The sequence below is a fragment of the Vipera berus genome (genome assembly GCF_964194415.1).
Source record: "Vipera berus genome assembly, chromosome: 1".
Taxonomy (NCBI): domain Eukaryota; kingdom Metazoa; phylum Chordata; class Lepidosauria; order Squamata; family Viperidae; genus Vipera; species Vipera berus.
Genome location: NC_138202.1, coordinates 109,311,011 through 109,338,865, shown reverse-complemented (window position 1 = coordinate 109,338,865; position 27,855 = coordinate 109,311,011). Strand labels below are relative to the sequence as shown.

Sequence of the window (27,855 nt, the reverse complement as noted above, 5' to 3'; positions counted from 1 at the left end):
TTTATAAATAAATAATTTTATTATTCCCTTAATTTTATTTCAGGGGAAAATAAGAATTCCCCAAAGAAAATGGTCAGTCTGTTTATAAATTCTGAATTTGCCAGGAAGCATTTTTTTTTCAGAAATTTTGTCAGGACATTTCCATACAATGAATTGGATCTGCTTGTAATAATGTGTTGGTTTCTGCATGATTCTATTCCAATTTTTCATAAGTAAATTTGTTTTAGCCTGTTGTGCTTTTCAGAATGGTGAACAGCCTTTTAACCTGTGCTCATTTGTTTCCTTGCAGCTATTGTTCAATGGACAGTGAAGAGGACTGCAGATATGATGAAAGTGGTAAGCAGACTGTGTCGATTTGATGTGGGTTGTGATTATTTGGATCAGCTATTCTGAGAATTGAAACAACCTTAATAACCAATTGATTATTATTTTTTTGAATGACAGAATGCTACTGTATCTATGAAGGAAAGATAAGCAAACCTGGCGAGATCATCTACAATACAACTGATGGCATTGGAGGGTGCATCACTGCAATTTGCAGTCAAAATGGCACAATTGAGAGGAACATCTTTCCATGTGCCACAACCCCTACCAGTATACCCACTGCTACTGTCTTTGTATTTACTAACACCACTTCACCAGCGAGTACTACTTCAGGTACAAATTCTAATAGATTATCTTTTTCCTTAATAAATGAAATGTAACAAAATTAATGTTGGCCCTATTAGTATAGAAATTTTAATACATTTTTAGTGCATGTATGATATGTTAATGTCCATAACGTGCAAACTCATGATGTCTGCGATAAAAAGATTCAGAAAAATGAGATATTTTCATTTTTTAAAAAACAAATTGATTCATTTAATCTACTTTAGTTGCAAAAACAGTTTGATGAGAATGCTGAGAATTCCTTATAAAGTTCCTGTTAGAGATTTAAGCGGAGACATAGGGGGGAAAAAACTTTATCATATATTGAGTCCCTGAAGTTAGAAATAAAAATATTCAAAATATGCATAAACTTCTAAAATGGCCTTTTCAGCCTGTTATAGATATGAGGTGGAGGAGACTCTATAAACAGCTTACCAGTTTTAGTACTGAGAAAAGTTGTTTTACAGAGAAGAGAGTTTAGGTTGGAGATCTAATTAGGTACCACACATTTCTACATTACAGCAACATAGAAGAATATCATGGAAAATAAACCATTTGCCCTAATGCCATGGTATCATATGAAACATTTTAACTATTAGGACTTCTGAATCCTGTCCATTTTGTCTGAGACTAAGCTGAGAATATTTATTCTGCTGCTGCTGAAGCAATGCAATCCCACTCATGTTTTAAAATTTACTTTTAGATATTAAAATAAAGCTTTAATTGCTCGCTGTGCATATTCATCTATTCAATATATTAAATATGTAAAAGTGCTTCTGCTTAGCAGGTGCTGAGGGTAATGTGAAATTAAAAATACCAAGTAAGCTAACACAAAATCAAGGAATAACTCAGAAATAAGTGGCACTCTCACTTATTTGTTCTCAGGCACCATGCGGAAAATTATTGCTCCTCATTGCCATTAGCAATGAGGGGAGGGGAGCCGATTAGACTTCCTGTAATTGTTTGCCATCACAACTTTGCAGAAGATCACTGTTTCCTCATGGTTTTGTGAGAGCCTAAAAGAAGGATTTTTTCCCAAAGCCACTGAGAGGAAAAAGGAGGAAACTATATGTGTAACCATTGACCCTATTACCACATGTGGTCTCAGGCCTTAAAAAACTGTTCTGAGACATAGTTGTTTATGGTTACCATTTACATGCTCACAATTATTAGAAAATATTCATTGGAACTGGATGAAGCATATTAATTTATCTTTCTAATATCTTTGCAGTGCCCATGACTACCTCCGTCTGTGTTCAGGAACTGTGTCATTGGTCAGCATGGTATGATGGGATGGAGCCTGGTTTAGGAAGCAACGATGGAGATTTTGAAACGTTTGACAATCTAACAGCCAAAGGCTACCAAGTCTGCCAAACTCCAAAAGCTGTTGAATGTAGAGCAGAGAAATTCCCCAATACTCCATTAACTACACTGGACCAGAAGGTAGAATGCAGCAGAACAGTTGGATTAATTTGTCATAATATGGACCAGTATCCAGAGATCTGCTACAATTATCAAATTAAAATCCTATGCTGCAGCTTTGTACCATGTGGCAATTATACTACACCTTCCACACCTGAAACCACCACGGTCCCTCCAGTTCAAACAACTACAGTACCAGCTACTATTTTGACAAGTACCACTGCTTTCACAAATACAACGAAAGTAACTACTAGCATTTTAACAACAACCCCAAAAACCACTTTTTTACCTACTAGCACTACAGTCCCATCTACCACAGAACGTGGATCTCCAACAACTTGCACACCTATTTGCAAATGGACAGAATGGTATGATGTGCATTTTCCTACACTGGATAATGAAGGAGATTTTGAAACATATGAGATTATTAGAGCCACAGGAAAAGATATCTGTGAAAACCCAGAACATATAGAATGCAGAGCTGAGAAATTCCCTAATAAAACTATTGATGAAATTGGCCAAAATGTCCAGTGCAACATATCATTTGGATTTGTTTGCAGAAATAAAGATCAGTCGGGAATGCTGCAAATATGTTATAACTATCAAATTAAAGTATATTGCTGCAACAGTGAATGCTTGACCACTCCTACAGAAACTTCAACAAGGGTCACAACACCTCAAACAACTTCTACTATCATTACTACAACTTTAGTAACAAAGCCAAATATCACAATACCACAAATTACATCTACCTCAGTTCCACAGACAACTACCATTACGTTACATCCTGCCACTACTAAATATACAACCATACTTTCTACTACAAAACTTTCAATGACAACTACAACTATGCAACCAAGTTCCACTGCAGCTCCTCTAACTACAACATTACTTCCAACAAAAAGTACAATGTCAACCACATCTGAACCAACCACAGTAACAATCACATCACTGAAAACAACAAAAATACCTACATCAGTACTAACAACAACACAATTAGTAAATACTACAACGGAAAAACAATTTTTTACACAATACCAAACAACAAAGCTGCCATCTACAGCACCTCAGATAGTGGAAACAACATCCATTCCAAAAACTACCACTTCTACCTCAACTCATCCAGTTTCAACCACTATTCCAGTTGGAACCACGACACGGGAAGTGATAACCACAACTGTACCTGAAACCACCTCAACAGTGATTACCACCACCAGAACTACCCCCAAAGAAACAACTCCCACCACCACCTCTAGCTCCACTCTTCCAGTTTCAACCACCACTCCCATTGGAACCACGACACGGGAAGTGATAACCACAACTGTACCTGAAACCACCTCAACAGTGATTACCACCACCAGAACTACCCCCAAAGAAACAACTCCCACCACCACCACAGTTATCACTCCCACTACACCCATGGTGACCACAACTGCTTTACCCACCACTACCCAGGTACCCACACCAACAACAAGTCTCACTACGACCACCCCACCAATGACCACATGTGCTCCCGTCACCTGCCAGTGGTCAGAATGGTTTGATGTTAACTTTCCCACTTCTGGACCCGAAGGAGGAGACCTTGAAACGTACAGCAACATCCGAGCCGCGGGAGGCAGATTCTGTGAAAAGCCTATAAATATACGATGTCAAGCTGTAAACCACCCAGACCTAAGCATTGAACAGCTTGGTCAAGTCGTTCAGTGTGATGTCAAAGTTGGACTGGTATGCCTCAATAAAAACCAACCTGGGAAATTTCAGCAATGCTTTAATTTTAGGGTAAGTTTGCTTTGTTGTGAAGAAAACCCCGAATGCAGAACAACAACCGTACCACCCACCACCACCCCTAGCTCCACTCTTCCAGTTTCAACCACCACTCCCATTGGAACCACGACACGGGAAGTGATAACCACAACTGTACCTGAAACCACCTCAACAGTGATTACCACCACCAGAACTACCCCCAAAGAAACAACTCCCACCACCACAGTTATCACTCCCACTACGCCCATGGTGACCACAACTACTTTACCCACCACTACCCAGGTACCCACACCAACAACAAGTCTCACTACGACCACCCCACCAACGACCACATGTGCTCCCGTCACCTGCCAGTGGTCAGAATGGTTTGATGTTAACTTTCCCACTTCTGGACCCGAAGGAGGAGACCTTGAAACGTACAGCAACATCCGAGCCGCGGGAGGCAGATTCTGTGAAAAGCCTATAAATATACGATGTCAAGCTGTAAACCACCCAGACCTAAGCATTGAACAGCTCGGTCAAGTCGTTCAGTGTGATGTCAAAGTTGGACTGGTATGCCTCAATAAAAACCAACCTGGGAAATTTCAGCAATGCTTTAATTTTAGGGTAAGTGTGCTTTGTTGTGAAGAAAACCCCGAATGCAAAACAACAACCGTACCACCCACCACCACCTCTAGCTCCACTCTTCCAGTTTCAACCACCACTCCCATTGGAACCACGACACGAGAAGTGATAACCACAACTGTACCTGAAACCACCTCAACAGTGATTACCACCACCAGAACTACCCCCAAAGAAACAAGTCCCAGCACCACCACAGTTATCACTCCCACTATGCCCATGGTGACCACAACTGCTTTACCCACCACTACCCAGGTACCCACACCAACAACAAGTCTCACTACGACCACCCCACCAACGACCACATGTGCTCCCGTCACCTGCCAGTGGTCAGAATGGTTTGATGTTGACTTTCCCACTTCTGGACCCGAAGGAGGAGACCTTGAAACGTACAGCAATATCCGAGCCGCGGGAGGCAGATTCTGTGAAAAGCCTATAAATATACGATGTCAAGCTGTAAACCACCCAGATCTAAGCATTGAACAGCTCGGTCAAGTCGTTCAGTGTGATGTCAAAGTTGGACTGGTATGCCTCAATAAAAACCAACCTGGGAAATTTCAGCAATGCTTTAATTTTAGGATAAGTGTGCTTTGTTGTGAAGAAAACCCCGAATGCAAAACAACAACCGTACCACCCACCACCACCTCTAGCTCCACTGTTCCAGTTTCAACCACCACTCCCATTGGAACCACGACACGAGAAGTGATAACCACAACTGTACCTGAAACCACCTCAACAGTGATTACCACCACCAGAACTACCCCCAAAGAAACAACTCCCACCACCACCACAGTTATCACTCCCACTACGCCCATGGTGACCACAACTGCTTTACCCACCACTACCCAGGTACCCACACCAACAACAAGTCTAACTACGACCACCCCACCAACGACCACATGTGCTCCCGTCACCTGCCAGTGGTCAGAATGGTTTGATGTTAACTTTCCCACTTCTGGACCCAAAGGAGGAGACCTTGAAACGTACAGCAACATCCGAGCCGCGGGAGGCAGATTCTGTGAAAAGCCTATAAATATACGATGTCAAGCTGTAAACCACCCAGACCTAAGCATTGAACAGCTTGGTCAAGTCGTTCAGTGTGATGTCAAAGTTGGACTGGTATGCCTCAATAAAAACCAACCTGGGAAATTTCAGCAATGCTTTAATTTTAGGATAAGTGTGCTTTGTTGTGAAGAAAACCCCGAATGCAAAACAACAACCGTACCACCCACCACCACCTCTAGCTCCACTCTTCCAGTTTCAACCACCACACCCATTGGAACCACGACACGAGAAGTGATAACCACAACTGTACCTGAAACCACCTCAACAGTGATTACCACCACCAGAACTACTCCCAAAGAAACAACTCCCACCACCACCACAGTTATCACTCCAACTATGCCCATGGTGACCACAACTGCTTTACCCACCACTACCCAGGTACCCACACCAACAAGTCTCACTACGACCACCCCACCAACGACCACATGTGCTCCCGTCACCTGCCAGTGGTCAGAATGGTTTGATGTTGACTTTCCCACTTCTGGACCCGAAGGAGGAGACCTTGAAACGTACAGCAATATCCGAGCCGCGGGAGGCAGATTCTGTGAAAAGCCTATAAATATACGATGTCAAGCTGTAAACCACCCAGATCTAAGCATTGAACAGCTCGGTCAAGTCGTTCAGTGTGATGTCAAAGTTGGACTGGTATGCCTCAATAAAAACCAACCTGGGAAATTTCAGCAATGCTTTAATTTTAGGATAAGTGTGCTTTGTTGTGAAGAAAACCCCGAATGCAAAACAACAACCGTACCACCCACCACCACCTCTAGCTCCACTGTTCCAGTTTCAACCACCACTCCCATTGGAACCACGACACGAGAAGTGATAACCACAACTGTACCTGAAACCACCTCAACAGTGATTACCACCACCAGAACTACCCCCAAAGAAACAACTCCCACCACCACCACAGTTATCACTCCCACTACGCCCATGGTGACCACAACTGCTTTACCCACCACTACCCAGGTACCCACACCAACAACAAGTCTAACTACGACCACCCCACCAACGACCACATGTGCTCCCGTCACCTGCCAGTGGTCAGAATGGTTTGATGTTAACTTTCCCACTTCTGGACCCGAAGGAGGAGACCTTGAAACGTACAGCAACATCCGAGCCGCGGGAGGCAGATTCTGTGAAAAGCCTATAAATATACGATGTCAAGCTGTAAACCACCCAGACCTAAGCATTGAACAGCTCGGTCAAGTCGTTCAGTGTGATGTCAAAGTTGGACTGGTATGCCTCAATAAAAACCAACCTGGGAAATTTCAGCAATGCTTTAATTTTAGGGTAAGTGTGCTTTGTTGTGAAGAAAACCCCGAATGCAAAACAACAACCGTACCACCCACCACCACCTCTAGCTCCACTCTTCCAGTTTCAACCACCACTCCCATTGGAACCACGACACGAGAAGTGATAACCACAACTGTACCTGAAACCACCTCAACAGTGATTACCACCACCAGAACTACCCCCAAAGAAACAACTCCCACCACCACCACAGTTATCACTCCCACTACGCCCATGGTGACCACAACTGCTTTACCCACCACTACCCAGGTACCCACACCAACAACAAGTCTCACTACGACCACCCCACCAACGACCACATGTGCTCCCGTCACCTGCCAGTGGTCAGAATGGTTTGATGTTGACTTTCCCACTTCTGGACCCGAAGGAGGAGACCTTGAAACGTACAGCAACATCCGAGCCGCGGGAGGCAGATTCTGTGAAAAGCCTATAAATATACGATGTCAAGCTGTAAACCACCCAGACCTAAGCATTGAACAGCTCGGTCAAGTCGTTCAGTGTGATGTCAAAGTTGGACTGGTATGCCTCAATAAAAACCAACCTGGGAAATTTCAGCAATGCTTTAATTTTAGGGTAAGTGTGCTTTGTTGTGAAGAAAACCCCGAATGCAAAACAACAACCGTACCACCCACCACCACCTCTAGCTCCACTGTTCCAGTTTCAACCACCACTCCCATTGGAACCACGACACGGGAAGTGATAACCACAACTGTACCTGAAACCACCTCAACAGTGATTACCACCACCAGAACTACCCCCAAAGAAACAACTCCCACCACCACCACAGTTATCACTCCCACTACGCCCATGGTGACCACAACTACTTTACCCACCACTACCCAGGTACCCACACCAACAACAAGTCTCACTACGACCACCCCACCAACGACCACATGTGCTCCCGTCACCTGCCAGTGGTCAGAATGGTTTGATGTTGACTTTCCCACTTCTGGACCCGAAGGAGGAGACCTTGAAACGTACAGCAATATCCGAGCCGCGGGAGGCAGATTCTGTGAAAAGCCTATAAATATACGATGTCAAGCTGTAAACCACCCAGACCTAAGCATTGAACAGCTCGGTCAAGTCGTTCAGTGTGATGTCAAAGTTGGACTGGTATGCCTCAATAAAAACCAACCTGGGAAATTTCAGCAATGCTTTAATTTTAGGATAAGTGTGCTTTGTTGTGAAGAAAACCCCGAATGCAAAACAACAACCGTACCACCCACCACCACCACAGTTATAACTCCCACTACGCCCATGGTGACCACAACTGCTTTACCCACCACTACCCAGGTACCCACACCAACAACAAGTCTCACTACGACCACCCCACCAACGACCACATGTGCTCCCGTCACCTGCCAGTGGTCAGAATGGTTTGATGTTGACTTTCCCACTTCTGGACCCGAAGGAGGAGACCTTGAAACGTACAGCAATATCCGAGCCGCGGGAGGCAGATTCTGTGAAAAGCCTATAAATATACGATGTCAAGCTGTAAACCACCCAGACCTAAGCATTGAACAGCTCGGTCAAGTCGTTCAGTGTGATGTCAAAGTTGGACTGGTATGCCTCAATAAAAACCAACCTGGGAAATTTCAGCAATGCTTTAATTTTAGGATAAGTGTGCTTTGTTGTGAAGAAAACCCCGAATGCAAAACAACAACCGTACCACCCACCACCACCTCTAGCTCCACTGTTCCAGTTTCAACCACCACTCCCATTGGAACCACGACACGAGAAGTGATAACCACAACTGTACCTGAAACCACCTCAACAGTGATTACCACCACCAGAACTACCCCCAAAGAAACAACTCCCAGCACCACCACAGTTATCACTCCCACTACGCCCATGGTGACCACAACTGCTTTACCCACCACTACCCAGGTACCCACACCAACAACAAGTCTCACTACGACCACCCCACCAACGACCACATGTGCTCCCGTCACCTGCCAGTGGTCAGAATGGTTTGATGTTGACTTTCCCACTTCTGGACCCGAAGGAGGAGACCTTGAAACGTACAGCAATATCCGAGCCGCGGGAGGCAGATTCTGTGAAAAGCCTATAAATATACGATGTCAAGCTGTAAACCACCCAGACCTAAGCATTGAACAGCTCGGTCAAGTCGTTCAGTGTGATGTCAAAGTTGGACTGGTATGCCTCAATAAAAACCAACCTGGGAAATTTCAGCAATGCTTTAATTTTAGGATAAGTGTGCTTTGTTGTGAAGAAAACCCCGAATGCAAAACAACAACCGTACCACCCACCACCACCACAGTTATAACTCCCACTACGCCCATGGTGACCACAACTGCTTTACCCACCACTACCCAGGTACCCACACCAACAACAAGTCTCACTACGACCACCCCACCAACGACCACATGTGCTCCCGTCACCTGCCAGTGGTCAGAATGGTTTGATGTTGACTTTCCCACTTCTGGACCCGAAGGAGGAGACCTTGAAACGTACAGCAATATCCGAGCCGCGGGAGGCAGATTCTGTGAAAAGCCTATAAATATACGATGTCAAGCTGTAAACCACCCAGACCTAAGCATTGAACAGCTCGGTCAAGTCATTCAGTGTGATGTCAAAGTTGGACTGGTATGCCTCAATAAAAACCAACCTGGGAAATTTCAGCAATGCTTTAATTTTAGGGTAAGTGTGCTTTGTTGTGAAGAAAACCCCGAATGCAAAACAACAACCGTACCACCCACCACCACCTCTAGCTCCACTGTTCCAGTTTCAACCACCACTCCCATTGGAACCACGACACGGGAAGTGATAACCACAACTGTACCTGAAACCACCTCAACAGTGATTACCACCACCAGAACTACCCCCAAAGAAACAACTCCCACCACCACCACAGTTATCACTCCCACTACGCCCATGGTGACCACAACTACTTTACCCACCACTACCCAGGTACCCACACCAACAACAAGTCTCACTACGACCACCCCACCAACGACCACATGTGCTCCCGTCACCTGCCAGTGGTCAGAATGGTTTGATGTTGACTTTCCCACTTCTGGACCCGAAGGAGGAGACCTTGAAACGTACAGCAATATCCGAGCCGCGGGAGGCAGATTCTGTGAAAAGCCTATAAATATACGATGTCAAGCTGTAAACCACCCAGACCTAAGCATTGAACAGCTCGGTCAAGTCGTTCAGTGTGATGTCAAAGTTGGACTGGTATGCCTCAATAAAAACCAACCTGGGAAATTTCAGCAATGCTTTAATTTTAGGATAAGTGTGCTTTGTTGTGAAGAAAACCCCGAATGCAAAACAACAACCGTACCACCCACCACCACCACAGTTATAACTCCCACTACGCCCATGGTGACCACAACTGCTTTACCCACCACTACCCAGGTACCCACACCAACAACAAGTCTCACTACGACCACCCCACCAACGACCACATGTGCTCCCGTCACCTGCCAGTGGTCAGAATGGTTTGATGTTGACTTTCCCACTTCTGGACCCGAAGGAGGAGACCTTGAAACGTACAGCAATATCCGAGCCGCGGGAGGCAGATTCTGTGAAAAGCCTATAAATATACGATGTCAAGCTGTAAACCACCCAGACCTAAGCATTGAACAGCTCGGTCAAGTCGTTCAGTGTGATGTCAAAGTTGGACTGGTATGCCTCAATAAAAACCAACCTGGGAAATTTCAGCAATGCTTTAATTTTAGGATAAGTGTGCTTTGTTGTGAAGAAAACCCCGAATGCAAAACAACAACCGTACCACCCACCACCACCTCTAGCTCCACTGTTCCAGTTTCAACCACCACTCCCATTGGAACCACGACACGAGAAGTGATAACCACAACTGTACCTGAAACCACCTCAACAGTGATTACCACCACCAGAACTACCCCCAAAGAAACAACTCCCAGCACCACCACAGTTATCACTCCCACTACGCCCATGGTGACCACAACTGCTTTACCCACCACTACCCAGGTACCCACACCAACAACAAGTCTCACTACGACCACCCCACCAACGACCACATGTGCTCCCGTCACCTGCCAGTGGTCAGAATGGTTTGATGTTGACTTTCCCACTTCTGGACCCGAAGGAGGAGACCTTGAAACGTACAGCAATATCCGAGCCGCGGGAGGCAGATTCTGTGAAAAGCCTATAAATATACGATGTCAAGCTGTAAACCACCCAGACCTAAGCATTGAACAGCTCGGTCAAGTCGTTCAGTGTGATGTCAAAGTTGGACTGGTATGCCTCAATAAAAACCAACCTGGGAAATTTCAGCAATGCTTTAATTTTAGGATAAGTGTGCTTTGTTGTGAAGAAAACCCCGAATGCAAAACAACAACCGTACCACCCACCACCACCACAGTTATAACTCCCACTACGCCCATGGTGACCACAACTGCTTTACCCACCACTACCCAGGTACCCACACCAACAACAAGTCTCACTACGACCACCCCACCAACGACCACATGTGCTCCCGTCACCTGCCAGTGGTCAGAATGGTTTGATGTTGACTTTCCCACTTCTGGACCCGAAGGAGGAGACCTTGAAACGTACAGCAATATCCGAGCCGCGGGAGGCAGATTCTGTGAAAAGCCTATAAATATACGATGTCAAGCTGTAAACCACCCAGACCTAAGCATTGAACAGCTCGGTCAAGTCATTCAGTGTGATGTCAAAGTTGGACTGGTATGCCTCAATAAAAACCAACCTGGGAAATTTCAGCAATGCTTTAATTTTAGGATAAGTGTGCTTTGTTGTGAAGAAAACCCCGAATGCAAAACAACAACCGTACCACCCACCACCACCTCTAGCTCCACTGTTCCAGTTTCAACCACCACTCCCATTGGAACCACGACACGAGAAGTGATAACCACAACTGTACCTGAAACCACCTCAACAGTGATTACCACCACCAGAACTACCCCCAAAGAAACAACTCCCAGCACCACCACAGTTATCACTCCCACTACGCCCATGGTGACCACAACTGCTTTACCCACCACTACCCAGGTACCCACACCAACAACAAGTCTCACTACGACCACCCCACCAACGACCACATGTGCTCCCGTCACCTGCCAGTGGTCAGAATGGTTTGATGTTGACTTTCCCACTTCTGGACCCGAAGGAGGAGACCTTGAAACGTACAGCAATATCCGAGCCGCGGGAGGCAGATTCTGTGAAAAGCCTATAAATATACGATGTCAAGCTGTAAACCACCCAGATCTAAGCATTGAACAGCTCGGTCAAGTCGTTCAGTGTGATGTCAAAGTTGGACTGGTATGCCTCAATAAAAACCAACCTGGGAAATTTCAGCAATGCTTTAATTTTAGGATAAGTGTGCTTTGTTGTGAAGAAAACCCCGAATGCAAAACAACAACCGTACCACCCACCACCACCTCTAGCTCCACTCTTCCAGTTTCAACCACCACACCCATTGGAACCACGACACGAGAAGTGATAACCACAACTGTACCTGAAACCACCTCAACAGTGATTACCACCACCAGAACTACCCCCAAAGAAACAACTCCCACCACCACCACAGTTATCACTCCCACTACGCCCATGGTGACCACAACTACTTTACCCACCACTACCCAGGTACCCACACCAACAACAAGTCTAACTACGACCACCCCACCAACGACCACATGTGCTCCCGTCACCTGCCAGTGGTCAGAATGGTTTGATGTTAACTTTCCCACTTCTGGACCCGAAGGAGGAGACCTTGAAACGTACAGCAACATCCGAGCCGCGGGAGGCAGATTCTGTGAAAAGCCTATAAATATACGATGTCAAGCTGTAAACCACCCAGACCTAAGCATTGAACAGCTCGGTCAAGTCGTTCAGTGTGATGTCAAAGTTGGACTGGTATGCCTCAATAAAAACCAACCTGGGAAATTTCAGCAATGCTTTAATTTTAGGGTAAGTGTGCTTTGTTGTGAAGAAAACCCCGAATGCAAAACAACAACCGTACCACCCACCACCACCTCTAGCTCCACTCTTCCAGTTTCAACCACCACTCCTATTGGAACCACGACACGGGAAGTGATAACCACAACTGTACCTGAAACCACCTCAACAGTGATTACCACCACCAGAACTACCCCCAAAGAAACAACTCCCAGCACCACCACAGTTATCACTCCCACTACGCCCATGGTGACCTCAACTGCTTTACCCACCACTACAACAACCGTACTGCCCACAACCACCTCTAGCTCCACTTTTCCAGTTTCAACCACCACTCCCATTGGAACCACAACACGGGAAGTAATAACCACAACTGAACCTCCAACCACCTCTAGTAGTACATCTTCAGCCACCACCGTTGGAAGCAGCACAAGTCATTGCTTTTGCCAAATTGGTGGAAATATTTATATGCCTGGTAAGTGTTTATTATAATAACTGTTATGTTTTTGTCTGCTGCATTTCGGAATTTTGTGTATTAATTTGCTTATTCAATTTTATAGCCAGCCATCTTCGTTAATTGCTCTGGGTCGCTTACATTTAAAAAACATTATTACAGCAAATATCCTAAGAACAATTTGATAAAACAATAAAGGTATCAAAATTAATTACACAGAGTAGCTAGTTAAATGTCCTATTATTATTATAGTGGCGAAACTGGGACCTTGACACGTTTAGTACCCCAATACTTAGCACATTTAGGTATTGGAACAATGACTGGTTCTAGGCTCCAGCAAAAGGCTAACATTGTTGGGCCCATTTCAATAGGTGGAGGGAGTATATTCCATAGAACAAGGATCACTGTGGGAAAAGCTCATTTTTCCTTTTTATGGCCTATTTTATCTCTATCATTGATATTTTTTCCATTTAATATGTTTTGAATATTCTCTGAAATTTTTGGTAGATCTGCTTTTTTTAAGTACTGCTTAAGTTTTTTTTTTCTTTTGTGGGTCTTTTTATAGTTCTAATTCTATTTACCTAAATTCTTCCTTCAACTTTAACTTTTGTTGTTTTCTTTCTTTGTTCTTTTTAGGAGTATAGGTTATAGCCAGCCCTCTAAAATATGCTTTAGCTGTATCCGACACATTTTGAAGTGATGTCTCTTCTTTCTTATTTATTTTTGGGGGGGAAAGTCCATTTCCTTTGTCACTAGTTGTATAAATTCTTTTTCTTTCAGTATAGATTTGTTCAGGGAACATCTTAGGGTTTTTTTTCCCTTGGCTCCTCTCCAAGTCGTCTTTATTGGATTATGATCTGCCCAGATATTAGTTTCTATCTCTGTTTCTTGTATCATTGTGCTAAGTTCAGAGGATATCCATATTATATCAGTTCTAGACCATGATTTGTGTCTATTTGAATAAAATCTATATTGCAATTTTTTTGGATTTTTTTCTCTCCATATGTCTTGAATACAAATTTCTTCTGCCATTTTAGAAAAGGCTTTAGGTAATATATTTCTTCCTTTCTCCCATATTTTAGTGCTTTTATAGTCCAAAGTTCCATCTGCTATTTGCATTAAAATCTCCCATTATACAAAAATTTTGATATTCCCATTCTAATATTTTTAATATAATTTTTGATAAAATTCTTCTTATTTATCATTTGGTGCATATATTGCTACCATCAGTATCTGTTTTTGGTCCAGCATTATTTCCACCGTTAATATTCTTCCCTCTTCATCTGCATAAAGTTGTTTGGGGTTCATTGTTTCTTTAATATAGAGAGCTATTCCTCTTTTCTTTTGTTTTGCTAATGCAAAATGGAGTTTGCCAGTTTTCAGTTGTTTTAACAATTTATAATGTTGTCTCTTAATATGTGTTTCTTGGAGGCAAATTATATCTATTTTTAATTTTTGCAGTTGTGTAAAAAACTTTTTCCTTTTTAAGGGGGAGTTCAGTCCATATATATTCACTGAAAGGTTCCCATTTTCCTTCTCCATCAATTATATTTACGTTTTAATGTTCTAGTCGATCTTATCTGTCTCTGTTCTCTTGGTCTGCCCCTTCTTCTGTATTTGTGTTTCTAGTTTCATCTTCTTCTCTTGGTTTGGCTGCTCCTTCTGTTACCATCTCTTCCTGTCTCTTTGTTTCTCTCACTGTACCAGATTCAAAGTCACCCCCTTCCATGAACGCTTTATGGTTGTCATAGAATTCCATTGCTTTAAGTGGCGTGTCCAGTCTGTATATTTTCGTATCCCAATAAATTGAAATCCCTTCTGGGATCAGCCACCTAAAGTTCACTCCTTTTTCAATTAATTTTCTGGTTAAAAATTTATATTCTCTTCAGGACTCTCCTATTTTCCTAGGCATCTGTTTGAAGACTACAATTTCTTTTCCTTTATATTTCAAAGGGTCATTTCTCACTCTTTTCAGTATCTCATCTCTTACAGATCTTTTAAGAAATCTAACGTGTACTTCTCTAGGAACTTTATTTCTTCTTGCGTATATCTGATCTAATTCTCCTTCCATTTCCTGTTTCCTGATTTCTAATGCATCAGCCGGTAATTCCGTTATCAGATCTACAAGATCCTCTTCCTTGTCTTCCATTATCTTTTGAAATCTTAAGAAGTAAGAAGCCTTTTCCATTTCCATGACTGCTATTGAGTCATCTAATTCTCCATTTATTTGCATCAATTTCTGATTTTCATTTTTTAAGTCTTCTAATTTTTGGTCAACCTCTGTTGATTTAATTTTCTATTTTTGAAATCCTTTGTTTTGTGACCATCTGTTTAAAATTTTCAAATTGAGAGTCCATATTATTAATTTTTGGTTCATTTTATCAAGATCATTTTTGTCTCCTCATGGTTTTTCGTTGTAACTACCATATGAATGGCAAGTGCCTCTTGGATTGCTTGTAGTGTCACTTGTGTCTCTTTCTGGAAGTTGTTAGCCTTTTCTTGTTGAAGCATTGTATCAATTGATCTCTGATAGACTGGACTTGGAGAAGCAGAGGAAGGGGCAGAGGGTATTTTTTTAGTTAAATTCGAGACACTCATTTTGTTCCTCACCCACGAATTTTTTAATCATACTTTATAACCCACCGAGTAGTTCAAAATTGATAGTCTCTTTCCAATTTGAAATTAAAAATATGTCATCCAATAAGTTCCAAACCAATAGGAGAGGTAATAAGAATCACTCTGTCTCAAAGCAGCTTGCAAGATTCCAAGTCAAGCTGTATTTATAATCCAAGGAAGTCAGATGACTTCAAAGCAATTTGTACTTTTAATTATAATCCATCCTGTAGAGAAAAGCAACCCAAAGAGATTCTTCTCTTTTTCCAGTCACAATCTCCAGCACTGTAGATTTCACGGACATCAAAGGGTTTAGTCTGTAAGATGCCTCTATCCAAGTTCTGACACTCCAGCCACAATATCTAGATAAGGTTAGCAAGCAAGGCTAAGTGTAGTTCTTAGTTTTGCCACTAGATGTCATTAGATGTCTATTTTGTATTTTTCCAAGCAAACTTTACAAACTTTACAAAGTTATACTTCCATGCTTTCCAATAAAAAAGTGAAAAGAAAGCTCCCCAAAGTATTCTTCTTCTGTCCCACTCAATTATCTCCATAATAGTGTTGTAAGTTACTTTATTTTCCCCCAGAGGTTTAAACCACTGCTTCTATTCAGGAGGGAGGAGTAAAAAAATCCCCCCTCCCCGTCCCTTTAGCTTTGAGGATTTCTTGCTTTCGGGACTTTTTTCCAGAACAGGTTTTTCAATTGTAGAAAGATAAGAAAGATAATCTCACCCAAGCTCTTGCTTGGCCGTAGTCATTTTTCCCAGTGGTCAGCAGCTTCTGGCTGGCAGCATAGGTGCAGTCAGCCTTTCTTCCTGCGGGTCCAGGGGCTTCCTTGGATCAAGCAGGGTGGCTACCGCTTGGGGAAAAAAAAGCTTATTTTTCTGGTCTTCACCATCCAACACTCTTTGGCTGATAGGATGTGCAGCATTCATACCCATTCTGCATTTCTCCTTTTTGATTTGTGTGGAAGACTTTTCTCTATCATTGTGTTTGTTATTTATGCCCCTACTTGATAGCTTTCTCAAATCTTACTGAAATGTTTTATTTTTATTTTATTTTTTCAGGTGAAGTTATTTATAGGCAAACCGACGGCGATGGCTGCCTTTATTTCGCCATTTGTGGTAGAACATGTTCCGTTGAAAGATACAAAGGGCCATGTGTATCAACTACTCCCAAACCCACATCAACTCCCACAATAGTCTCCACCACTCCTACTACTGCTGGTACTACTCCACCATCAGGCTGTCCTGATGCTATTCCACCACGGGAGGTAGGGTGTTGGTTTGCTTTTTTGTAATCTTTTATCATCATGTTTTCAGTATAATGTGTTTTCCAGGGATATGTTGGATGTTTTTACCCAGGGAAGAAGTTAATCTTTTTCCATTCCAAATGTGATTATTGGAGATTGATGTCACACATGGCACTAATCTGATCTGGAATTGCAGAATCCCTCTTTTCCTTCATAAATCTCTAGTCATAAGTATGCTATAAAGGCAAGGCATTATGAGGAATTATGTGAAACAAACATGCACTGATTCAAATTATAATTTCAGAACAGAAAGTAAGTGAAATCTCATTTTTTTAAAAAGTTGCTATTACCTGGAAGAGTGTTTGTTCATTTATCACATTTTAGAACCACCTATCTCCCTCATGGTACACCACTTTGCTGACACTAAGAAATTTTGTACAGCAAAATGTATTGTATTAAAATATAATTGCTTGCAAAATATGAAGACTACATGCAGAATAGCTAATTCAGATAAAGTAAATATACCAAATAGGATACTGACTCAAAATGTGCTAAGCATTTGTCTTTTTTCCTTTTTTCTCTCCAATTCCTTTTCCCTACCACCCTCCACAGAATTACATGTTAAGCTATTCTATAATGTAATGGTATAGTTGAAAGAATGATTATAGACACCCCCACACACTTTGCCAATTAATTAAATCTTTTCTGACTGACATCAGTGACAGGCATGGAATTTAGCTTTTTATCAGGAAGTCATATAGTATAATACCCCTAGGAAATATGTTTTTTTAAACCAGACGAAGTAGAATTAAAGCATATTCTAAAATCCCCGGATAGCTTTTGCAAAATGCCATTCACAATGCACTCATCCAATATATCATATGTAGTGCTACCCCCAAAAGGGCCGCTGCAGACCAGGTTCTCCTGGCCCTCTTGGGCTGGCTGCTGGTCCACAGTGGTCCCTCACTTAGGCACCTCTACTTGGCTGGAACACATGATGAAGTGGTGGTCAGTCTCTCTCAGCAGACAGGTCATGTGATGTGATGGTCAGTCTCTCTTAGCAGACAGGTCACGTGCAGGGAAAGTGTTGAGGTGGCTGGTCAGTTCTTCTTCTTCTTCTTCTTCTTCTTCTTCTTCTTCTTCTTCTTCTTCTTCTTCTTCTTCTTCTTCTTCTTCTTCTTCTTCTTCTTCCTCCTCCTCACAGAAGCCTCCCCTGTCCTATCCCTTTCTTTCCCTCAGGCTTGCCCCACAGAAGCCTCTCATATCCTATTCCCTTCTCCCCTCAGGCTTGCCCCACAGAAGCCTCTCATAGCCTATTCAACTCTTCTTGCCCAACCTAGGCCTCAGCAGACTGAATTCCTACCTGCCTCCCCTGCCTCCTCCCCCAGGCATCTCCCCATACTGTCTCTTCAGCTCACCCTACCCCACTACACATATTTTTAAGAAACTTAAAAGGATAGATGCATAGAATTGGAACAGAACATGTAGAGATAATCTACTTCAATTGCCTGCTTGGTGTCAGATCCATTAGAGTGAATAACAGCTGATCATCTAATCTGTGATTGAAAACTTCTGGAGAAAGTCAAGAGAGCTTCTTCTGCTGGCTGACACTTGTACAGGCAGAAAAGCAGGAAGTTTCTCTTGATGTTTCCTAAATTTACTTCCTTGTAATTTACCCATTGATTTAAAATTGTTTTGCCCTCTAGAGCAATAGGGAATAAATTCACTCCCTTTTCATTATGACATCTCTTCAGATACATAAAGACTCCTGCCGTATGTCACTTCAGTAATATCATTAATATCTATTAAACCTGTCTTACCTCTTAGCCATTTCTCATACAGTTTGATTTCATGTGATTGCAATTTGGGTACTTGGCAACTGTGGACGAGGTTCAATTAAGCTTGTATATTATATATCTTATTTTAAAAACTATTTCAGTGTGATGTTTACAGGCACCAAGCTAGAAACTGGGAGAGTGTGAATTCTAATCCTGCCTTAAACACAAAGCCACCTGGGCTTTGTGACTGGACCAGCTCTCTCTCTCTCTTAGCTCTAGAAAGGAGCCAGGAGCAAAACACTTCAAAAAAAATCCAGCCAAAAAAACTGCAGGGATTAGTCCGGGCAATCATGAGGAGTCAGGACTGACTTGGCACAATACACAGTACTGTATTTTATAGGCAGTAACTTTTAATTAGTATTTATTACTTCATTTAAAAGAAATCCTGGCACTAGCTCCCCTTTTTCTGGGGTGATGGTGGTGGGGTGCAAAGAATTTATGCTTACTTGGGGAGAAAGAGATTTCCAGCTAGAACTGACAACCCCACATTGACAAAGTAGGGTAGAAGGGCATCATATGGGATTTTTATCTATCTATCTATCTATCTATCTATCTATCTATCTATCTATCTATCTATCTATCTATCTATCTATCTATCTATCTCTCTATCTACCTACCTACCTACCTACCTACCTACCTACCTACCTACCTACCTACCTACCTATCTATCTATCTATCTATCTATCTATCTATCTATCTATCTATCTATCTATCTATCTATCTATCTATCTATCTATCTATCTATCCCTCCTATCTATCCCTCATTTTGGAATGGGATCATCTTACAACCAGGTTTCTCCTTCTTTGGGGTTTACTTTGCCCTGTGAGCTTGGTTCCTATTTCATGTTTATCAACCTGATCAGGAGATAGGAATGTTTTAAAAATTCTGAACTTTGGATGCTGAGGTAAAACTTTACAAATGTCAAATTCGAGACATTCCATTTAAGAACAGAAAGGTTATACAACTCAGAGAGTTGCAAATAATGCTTTGAACTGATGCAGAATTGGTGTTTAATGGGAAGTAGGATATTATAAATAAACCTTGTACATCATGTCAAATTATCTATATCTGGCACTTACTTAAACAGAATGTCATCAGATGGGCAAATATTTTTTCCAAGTAGTGTCTCCTTCCTAAAAAGCTTGTTTAAAGAAAGGAAAGTAAGGATCTTGACATCAAGATTTTTTTCTGAATTCAGTTACAAAATATAGAAACCAAAAGTCAAATCTGACTTAAACAGGACAAAAATGATAGCTTCCCTCTTTATTATCCATGAAGCATAATTTAATGTATGAAATATATGAATACATATATAGAGGTTTGTTGGGTCAAACTGTGAACATTTTTTTTCTACTCCCAGGAGGGTGAGACATGGACAGAAAATTGCACAAAAGCAACTTGTTTAGGAAACAACAACATTGTGATAAGTAAAGTGGAGTGTCCACCAGTACAGAATATTGTGTGTGAAAACGGCTACCCACCAGTAAAAGTTCTGTCAAAGGATGGATGTTGTTATCACTATGAATGTGAATGTAAGTTCAAATGTTATTTCTGAATGGTTTTGTGGTAATAATGTGGTTTGATCAGCTTTTGACAGTATATGAGTTATTTTGTTGATATTAATCTCTGGGTACAATATTTTTTAAAGTCCTAATTGTTGTCTGTTTTTCCTCTAATTGATCAGGTATTTGCAGTGGCTGGGGTGATCCTCACTTTGTCACATTTGATGGAGTCTACTACACTTTCTTGGACAATTGCACTTATGTATTGGTGCAGCAAATTATACCAAAATATAATAACTTTAAAATCCTTCTTGATAATTATTATTGTGATACAGAAGATCAACTTTCCTGTCCCCAGTCTATTATTATACACTACAAATCTTCAGTCATTGTGTTAACTCACCAATACTTGAATGGGAAAGAAGCTAACAAGGTAAAATTTGAAAATGAGATCAAGTGCCATTCACATGCAGAACAATAACCTTCACTCATTCCTGGAAATTCTCTAATTCTCTAGAACAAATCTGGGACATGTGTCAGGTATTTCAGGGGGGTGAGAACTTCTCCTGTGCAAATGGAAATCTTCCCACGTAAGGCCACAAGTAGCACCCTGTAAAATGCTTCAAGTACCTTTAGTATTATGCAACCCTAGGCTTGCTTATTCAGAAATAAGCCTTTTGAGTTCAAAATAATTTTTCTGAATAAGGAAGTGCAATGTAGGTAGTTTTTGATTTACAACAGTTCATTTAGTGACCATTCAAAGTTACAACGGTACTGAAAAACATGACTTATGACTGTTTTTCACAGTTACGACTTTTGCAGCTTCCCAATGATCATGTGATCAAAATTCAGATGCTTGGCAGCTGGTTCACATTTATGACCGTTGCAATGTCGCAAGGTCATGTGATCACCTTTTGTGACCTTCTGACAAGTAAAGTCAATGAGGAAGCCAGATTCACTTAGTAACCAGGTTACTTGCTTATCAACTTCAATGATTTACTTAACAATTGAGGCAAGAAAGGTTGTAAAATGGAGCAAAACTCACTTAACAAATGTTTCACTTAACATAAATTTTGGGCCCAATTATGGTCGTAAGTCGAGGACTAGCTGTATTCTCGTGCATTAATGTCTAGAAAATAGAGAGATTTGTTTAAGCTATTAGCCACCAATTAATGAAGTTAAAGATGCAGTATGTTTATCTAGAGATCTGAATGGAGATGCACAGAACCTATATTTTTGGAAAATCGGGTAAAGGTTCTTGGGTGTTTATGGGGAGGGCAAGTCATGACAAGACATGTTATGTTATTATAATGTAACCCAGATCACAGTCCATATCATATTCTTCATTCTTTCAAGGGAGCATCAAGGTAGATAGCTGGTATCTGGCAGAGAGAAGAGGTAGAAAAGCTAACTTATCTGTAGTGGTAATCAGATTGAAATAATTTATAGAACAGTGAAGAACACTGAAGAATTTAGTATGGTTACTTTTATGAATCATGAAAGAAGATATAATAGTAGTAGCAATTAGTAGTAGTAGCAGTAGGAAGAAGAGGAGGAGGAGGACGTGGCACGTGACCATTTCAGAATGTATGTAATGGCCGAGACACACCAAATTGTAAACATGCATAGATGGATTCATCTTAAGTCTATAACAATCTCAAAAGAAAGAACTGATATTTCTTAAACTGAATACCTAATTATTGGTTTTATTAAGAAATTTAGCCATGTAAAGTTAGTTTTGCATAAAAGTGCACAAAGCATTTTTATACATAATATTTATGGTATATTATAAAAAAATAAGAATTATGTACTACTTATTTGATTTGCTTAGAGGTGCAACGATACAAATAATTAAAATCAATCAAACTCTTAAAGCAGGTTCAGGTTCACAGTGATCCCTGGGAAAAAAGAGGATCTGTTTTAGTGAAGCACCTCACCTCATCTGAAGCACCTCTTAGGATAAGTCACAAGCGTAACTAGATCCATATGGCTTTTCCTAGCAGATGTATGTCTTACATCCTTGGAAAGCCACCTCAGTAGAGGGAGCCAGCCTCCATAAGATTTTCTAAGGTTACATGCACATTAAGGTAATTTTATTTTAAAATGCATATTTCTTAATAAATGGAGTAAGCAAATCCCTCCAAAATGTGTAAATAATTATTTTTAACATGCAGGTGCATTACTTTTTTTAAAGTATGGGTAATCAATTTTTTCCTGATACAAAATTGCTCTCTGATGCAAAATTATTCTTCTATGCAGATTTATTTCAATGGGAAAGTCATCAAGGCAAGTTTCCATAAAGATGATATTTATATCTACACAATTGGCATTAATATGGTGGTTGAATTGGCTGAAATTGAAACTATTGTCACCTATAGTGGATTAATCTTCTTAGTAAAGGTTCCATTCAGCTTGTTTAACAACAATACTGAAGGACAATGTGGTAAGAAAAATGTTTTAATTCCATCAAAGCTTTTCTTATTCTGTGAAATATTTGCCAACTCTTATGCATTTAAAGTAGTTGAAACAATACTTTATATATCTGCTCTTAGAAAAATGCTTGTTTCTCTGGTAAACTTTTGACTTTCTTGTCAAAAGTCATTGTTCATTCAACCTGGATATTAGAACTTCTAATTACTGATGTAAATAAAAATGAAAAAATACATTATTTATCTCAAAAGAAATGATATTTTTTCCAGGAGTATTCAGTAAAATAGTCTAGAAGCTTTGGAAGCAGAACTACAGGGTGTCATAGTTAATTAGACAATAGCTGCCTCCTTCTCTAACACATGATACAGAGTGCAAGTTCTCTTCCTATTTTCTTTCAAAAATCTGTTTTTCTCCTGCTTTTATATCAGCTCTTGCAAACAACTGCAGAATACCTTCCATTTGCTGTGAAGTACAGTGTGTTTCAAAGTTACCATCACTTTTTAAGTTGTGGTCTGTTGGCAGAAGAAAGCCCAATGCTATTTATTGAAGAAGGGAAACTCAAGCTGGAGAGTGTTCTAATAGCATTGTGAAACAAGAGTAAGGATCTAAAACAGATTGGATTAATGATATCTGATTTTCCCAAGGGATAGATGGATTAAAAAAAAAATCCCTCTCACCCCTCTGGGTCATATGTGTCTTCCTCAATATTACGTCCTCTACTAGAGGCTGGGGAATTTGAAGGTTCTGCACAGTACTTTAGCTGTTCTTAGAGCTGCACTCTTCAGGACAGAGAGATCTAATGCTGTTCTTGGGATCTATTGGAGCCACTCTCCAAGTTTAAGAGTCACAGCCCCAAGTACGTCTCCTACCACCAGTGGGGACCACTTTGGCCTTTATTTTCCTCATCCTTTTAGTTTCTCCTTCAGGTGCTGATACTTCTCCAGCTTCTCATACTCTTTCCTGACATTGCTGTCACTTTGAACCTCTACATCTACTACCAGTGCTGTCTTTTGATCTACTACCATGATGTCTGATTAATTGGCCAATACCTACTTGTCCATCTGGATCTGAAAATCCCACAGGATCTTAGCCCTGTTTTTCTCCTCAGCCTTCTGTGGAATCTCCCATCTGGAGTTGGAAAGGTCTAGCTTGTACACCATGCAGACCCAGTGTATAGTACCAGCTATTTGTTTGTGCCATTCAGTGTATGCTGTTCCTGCCTGCATCTCAAACCCTGTGCTATAGTTGGACTCTCTGCATAGTCTGTACTTCAGGTCCTGCCTAGTGAGGTAGACCCCTGTATTTATATATCTGGTGCTTAGTACCTGTTCTTGTGCTGCTATGTTCACTACCTCAGTGCTGTCCTTTAGTCCACCCCTCGCCAGCCACTGGCTGGGTTTCCCAATGTCTGCCACTTCAGCTATCTGTTGATGGTACAACCTATGCCGGGCATTTCCTCTGCCTGATCTTTCTTCCACATCTTGTGCTGCCTGTGTCACTAAACTATGTGGCCATTCTGGTACTTTTACTTCTTCCATACTTGCAAGATGTGTTGTCTGCTTAATTGACCTGAGATCACAAATGTTTTATTTTCATGTTATTTTCCCAGGTACTTGCACTAACAATAGCAAAGATGATTGTCGCTTACCAAATGGTGAAATAACAGATTGCCCCCACATGGCTACCCATTGGAAAGTGCCTGATCCTAAAAAAGATCAATGCTTTGGACCAACACCATCTGTACCACCTGACATTGTTACACCTTCACCTGGACCATGTAGCACAGCTCATCTCTGTTCCCTTATTTTGAATGAGTAAGATAGAAATTATTTTATATTTATTTTTGCCATTCGGTGAATCTCGCTATTCCTAAAACTTTTGTTTCATTATCTTTAACCTAGCAAAACAGTACACCACAGAACAGTTTTTGAACCAATGTATCTCAAATGTGGTAAATTACAGAATGCATCCAAATTCCCTCTCCTACCCAACAGTAGCCATTTATCTCCCTCCTGGGAGGGGAAGGGAAGGGAAGGGACATTTCCAATGTTCCCTGCCAGATTCCCACAAGGAAACTCAATGACAAAACCAGTGGGAAGTTGGAAGTTGCCCTGGTTCCCACTCATTTTTTGCCCACTGTTGGTCATTTTGTTTCTCTGTTTAGGTAAGGAAATATTTCTGAAACTATGACCAAATAGGATATAGGTTGTCTAGTATAATCATACTAGTCGATTAAATGAGTTTTTTGTTGTTGTTGTTGCCAAGCAACATGAATTCCATTATCCCTCTTACCTATGCAGGTACATCTTCAAATCTGCTACAAAGTGTTTAAGAATCTTCCAGTAGATTTTGAAGGCTTGTTGGAAGCTCCAGTAGCAGAGACACATCCTGATCCTAAGCATAAACTGTTTTCACTCAAAGAATCCTGTTTATGGATTCTAACCAATATCTTTTGATGAAGAGAAAATTCTCTCTCTCTCCCCGTCCCTCTGTTTCTCTCTCAACTAAATGCATTATCTTATTTTACATATTTGACTATGATACAATAAAAAATTCAACAAAGTTTAAATCTCTGCAATAATAAGTCTTGTTTGATGGGCCATACAATGGAGCAGCCTTTCTCAATTGGGGTTATATGGGAGAAATTCTACAAGACGTTGTGTGTGTATGTGTGTGTGTATGTACATACAAAGCTAGTTTTAGATATCATAATTTTATTAGATATTTTATAATTTTATGCAGAGTGTCCCTGAGACCTGAAAATTATTTCAAGGTCTCATCCTGGGTAGAAGATTTGAGAAAGGCAACCATAGATTTAAAGCTGCTCGTCTATACAAACTGTTTGGTGAACAAGCATGGATAAGATTACACTTCACAAGAGCAGAGTTCTATAATGGGCAGTTTGGGGCACATTCTAAACATTCTCACATTTAAACTTAGCAAGCTTGGCATGGAAATGCAGGCATCACCTATCCATCTATGCCACATATCAAACCCACAAGTAGAAAACTAGAAGAGAGGATTACTCAACCTGATATCTAACCAGAAAAATCTATTTTCTAAAGAGATTGTAAGTTTTTTTTAGATAACTTTAGCTAGAATCCCTCAAATCATTCATCAGGATCCAATTTGGATGCAACTATTAATGGAACTAAGTCCATTGCAAGGATCTAGAAACATGTTCAAAATCCAAAAGGATATGTAAACTGTTTATGACAATATGCTAAGAAAAGACTGTGTTTTTGTTTCCTGTCAGGTTGGGGTAAAGATGGGAGCAAAGAAGGAGGAGGAGGAAGTTATAATAGGGATACACAGGAAGTGGGTTGAACAGCTCTGTTCACCGCCCTGAGTCCTTCGGGAGAAGGGCGGTATACAAATTAAATTATTAAATTATTAAATCTTCCAGTTGGGAAACTCAAACCAGCAACAAAAAAAAACAAGGGGGAGATCCTTTGTTCTCTCTTTACATTGAAGGCCTCCAGTGATAAATAATCTACAAAAAAGATAATCCTTCTCAAATGATGTATCTCCCACAATTATAACACTTCCATGGTTGCTGATTAAAAAGTGTGCTCAAAAATGAGATATGCAACCAAATTATAGTAAAAGATTCTTTAAATGCTCTCCATTCTGTTGGTTTAATGTATGTTTGTAGAATCACTGAAAGTTCACAGAACTCCAGAAAACTATCATTTTACGACAGATAGATTTTGGAAAGATTTTATACCTGGAAAACTTCATAGTCAACGTTTTCCCTTATGGAAGATTCTTTGGCACCAGAAATTCCACATTCTAACTTTTAAAAAATCATTTCATTTTGATTTAGAATGATTTAGAGGAAGCTTCAACTAAATGAATAAATCAATGTGTACTTATTCAGAAACATTTATTTTACACCAAGTATTTCTTGTATGTTTGCAGAATCTTCTCTGAGTGCCATAAGATCATACCCCCAGATCCCTATTTCCGAGGCTGCCTCTTTGATGCTTGTCATAACAAAACTACCTCCATGCAATGTTCAGGATTAGAGATATATGCTTCTCTCTGTGCCTCTAAAGGTGTTTGTATCGATTGGCGAGGGAAGACCAATGATGAATGCCGTAAGTTCTGGGATATCAGGGCATTTTATGGTGTTTACTAATTATATGATAATTCTTGCCTTACTTCCTTATTTTGAGCTTTTAAATATATCTTCAATGAGAATTTGGTGTCACATTCAAAAAAGTTATATCGAGAGAAAAAGAAGTGCTAAAAAGAACTTCTGATTTATTTATCAATTAAATATTTTCTTAATAAACACAAGAATATTCAACCACCATTCTTCCAGATAAACAATGTATTTCATTAAAAACTGTGATATGAAAAGAAGAATGTCCAGCTTTGGGCACATTTATACAAAACGTTTGTGTGTTTGTGTGTGTGTGTGTGTTTGTCTCTGTGTGTGCATGTGTGTTTGTGTGTGAACAAAACCAAATACGGTTATGTGAAAAATAACAGATGCATGTGGCTGGAATCATAGTTTATTTCTGTTTATTTAAACAGTTAATAATTTTTACAATTTTATAATCATATATTTATATTTTTATTAATTATAAACTATAATTAATTAATTACACCACCCACCTCACTTAAATGACTTTATTCTACAGTTTACAGCAGTATAAATGTTCATGCTGTTTATAAATGATTTTATTGTGGTAGTTCCTGGGGTGCTTAATTTTTCTTGTTTTGTTCCGCATGTGTAACTTAAATAATAGATGGAAAGATAATGAGAAAACAAGTTGTACTGAAGCTTTCTTCCAAATGCAAAATGTATGTAAAATACATTTCTATATTATGACAAATGTCTTTTGCTTATCATTTCTAGCATTTAGCTGCCCTCCAGATAAAGTATACGATCCATGTGGCCCTATCAAACCTATCACTTGTGATAACAGGTAAGTAAAACTCAAAACAGCTGTGAAAGTTTATAATTGTCATGATGAAATGAACAACATGCTGAATAT

At 40.6% G+C, this 27,855-nt stretch overlaps 1 protein-coding gene across 1 annotated transcript in view; it reads left to right on the top strand.

The window, feature by feature from the left end:
- LOC308669900 (mucin-5AC-like) overlaps nucleotides 1–27,855 on the top strand; it is a 62,075-nt gene that overhangs the window by 23,406 nt on the left and 10,814 nt on the right. The window contains exons 22-31 of the mRNA XM_081330898.1: nucleotides 290–336; nucleotides 445–657; nucleotides 1,880–13,234; nucleotides 16,894–17,099; nucleotides 20,278–20,449; nucleotides 20,602–20,852; nucleotides 22,679–22,862; nucleotides 24,459–24,663; nucleotides 26,771–26,949; nucleotides 27,717–27,786. Coding sequence (XP_081187024.1) covers nucleotides 290–336; nucleotides 445–657; nucleotides 1,880–13,234; nucleotides 16,894–17,099; nucleotides 20,278–20,449; nucleotides 20,602–20,852; nucleotides 22,679–22,862; nucleotides 24,459–24,663; nucleotides 26,771–26,949; nucleotides 27,717–27,786 — 12,882 coding nt within the window. The remainder of the gene's footprint in view (nucleotides 1–289; nucleotides 337–444; nucleotides 658–1,879; nucleotides 13,235–16,893; nucleotides 17,100–20,277; nucleotides 20,450–20,601; nucleotides 20,853–22,678; nucleotides 22,863–24,458; nucleotides 24,664–26,770; nucleotides 26,950–27,716; nucleotides 27,787–27,855) is intronic.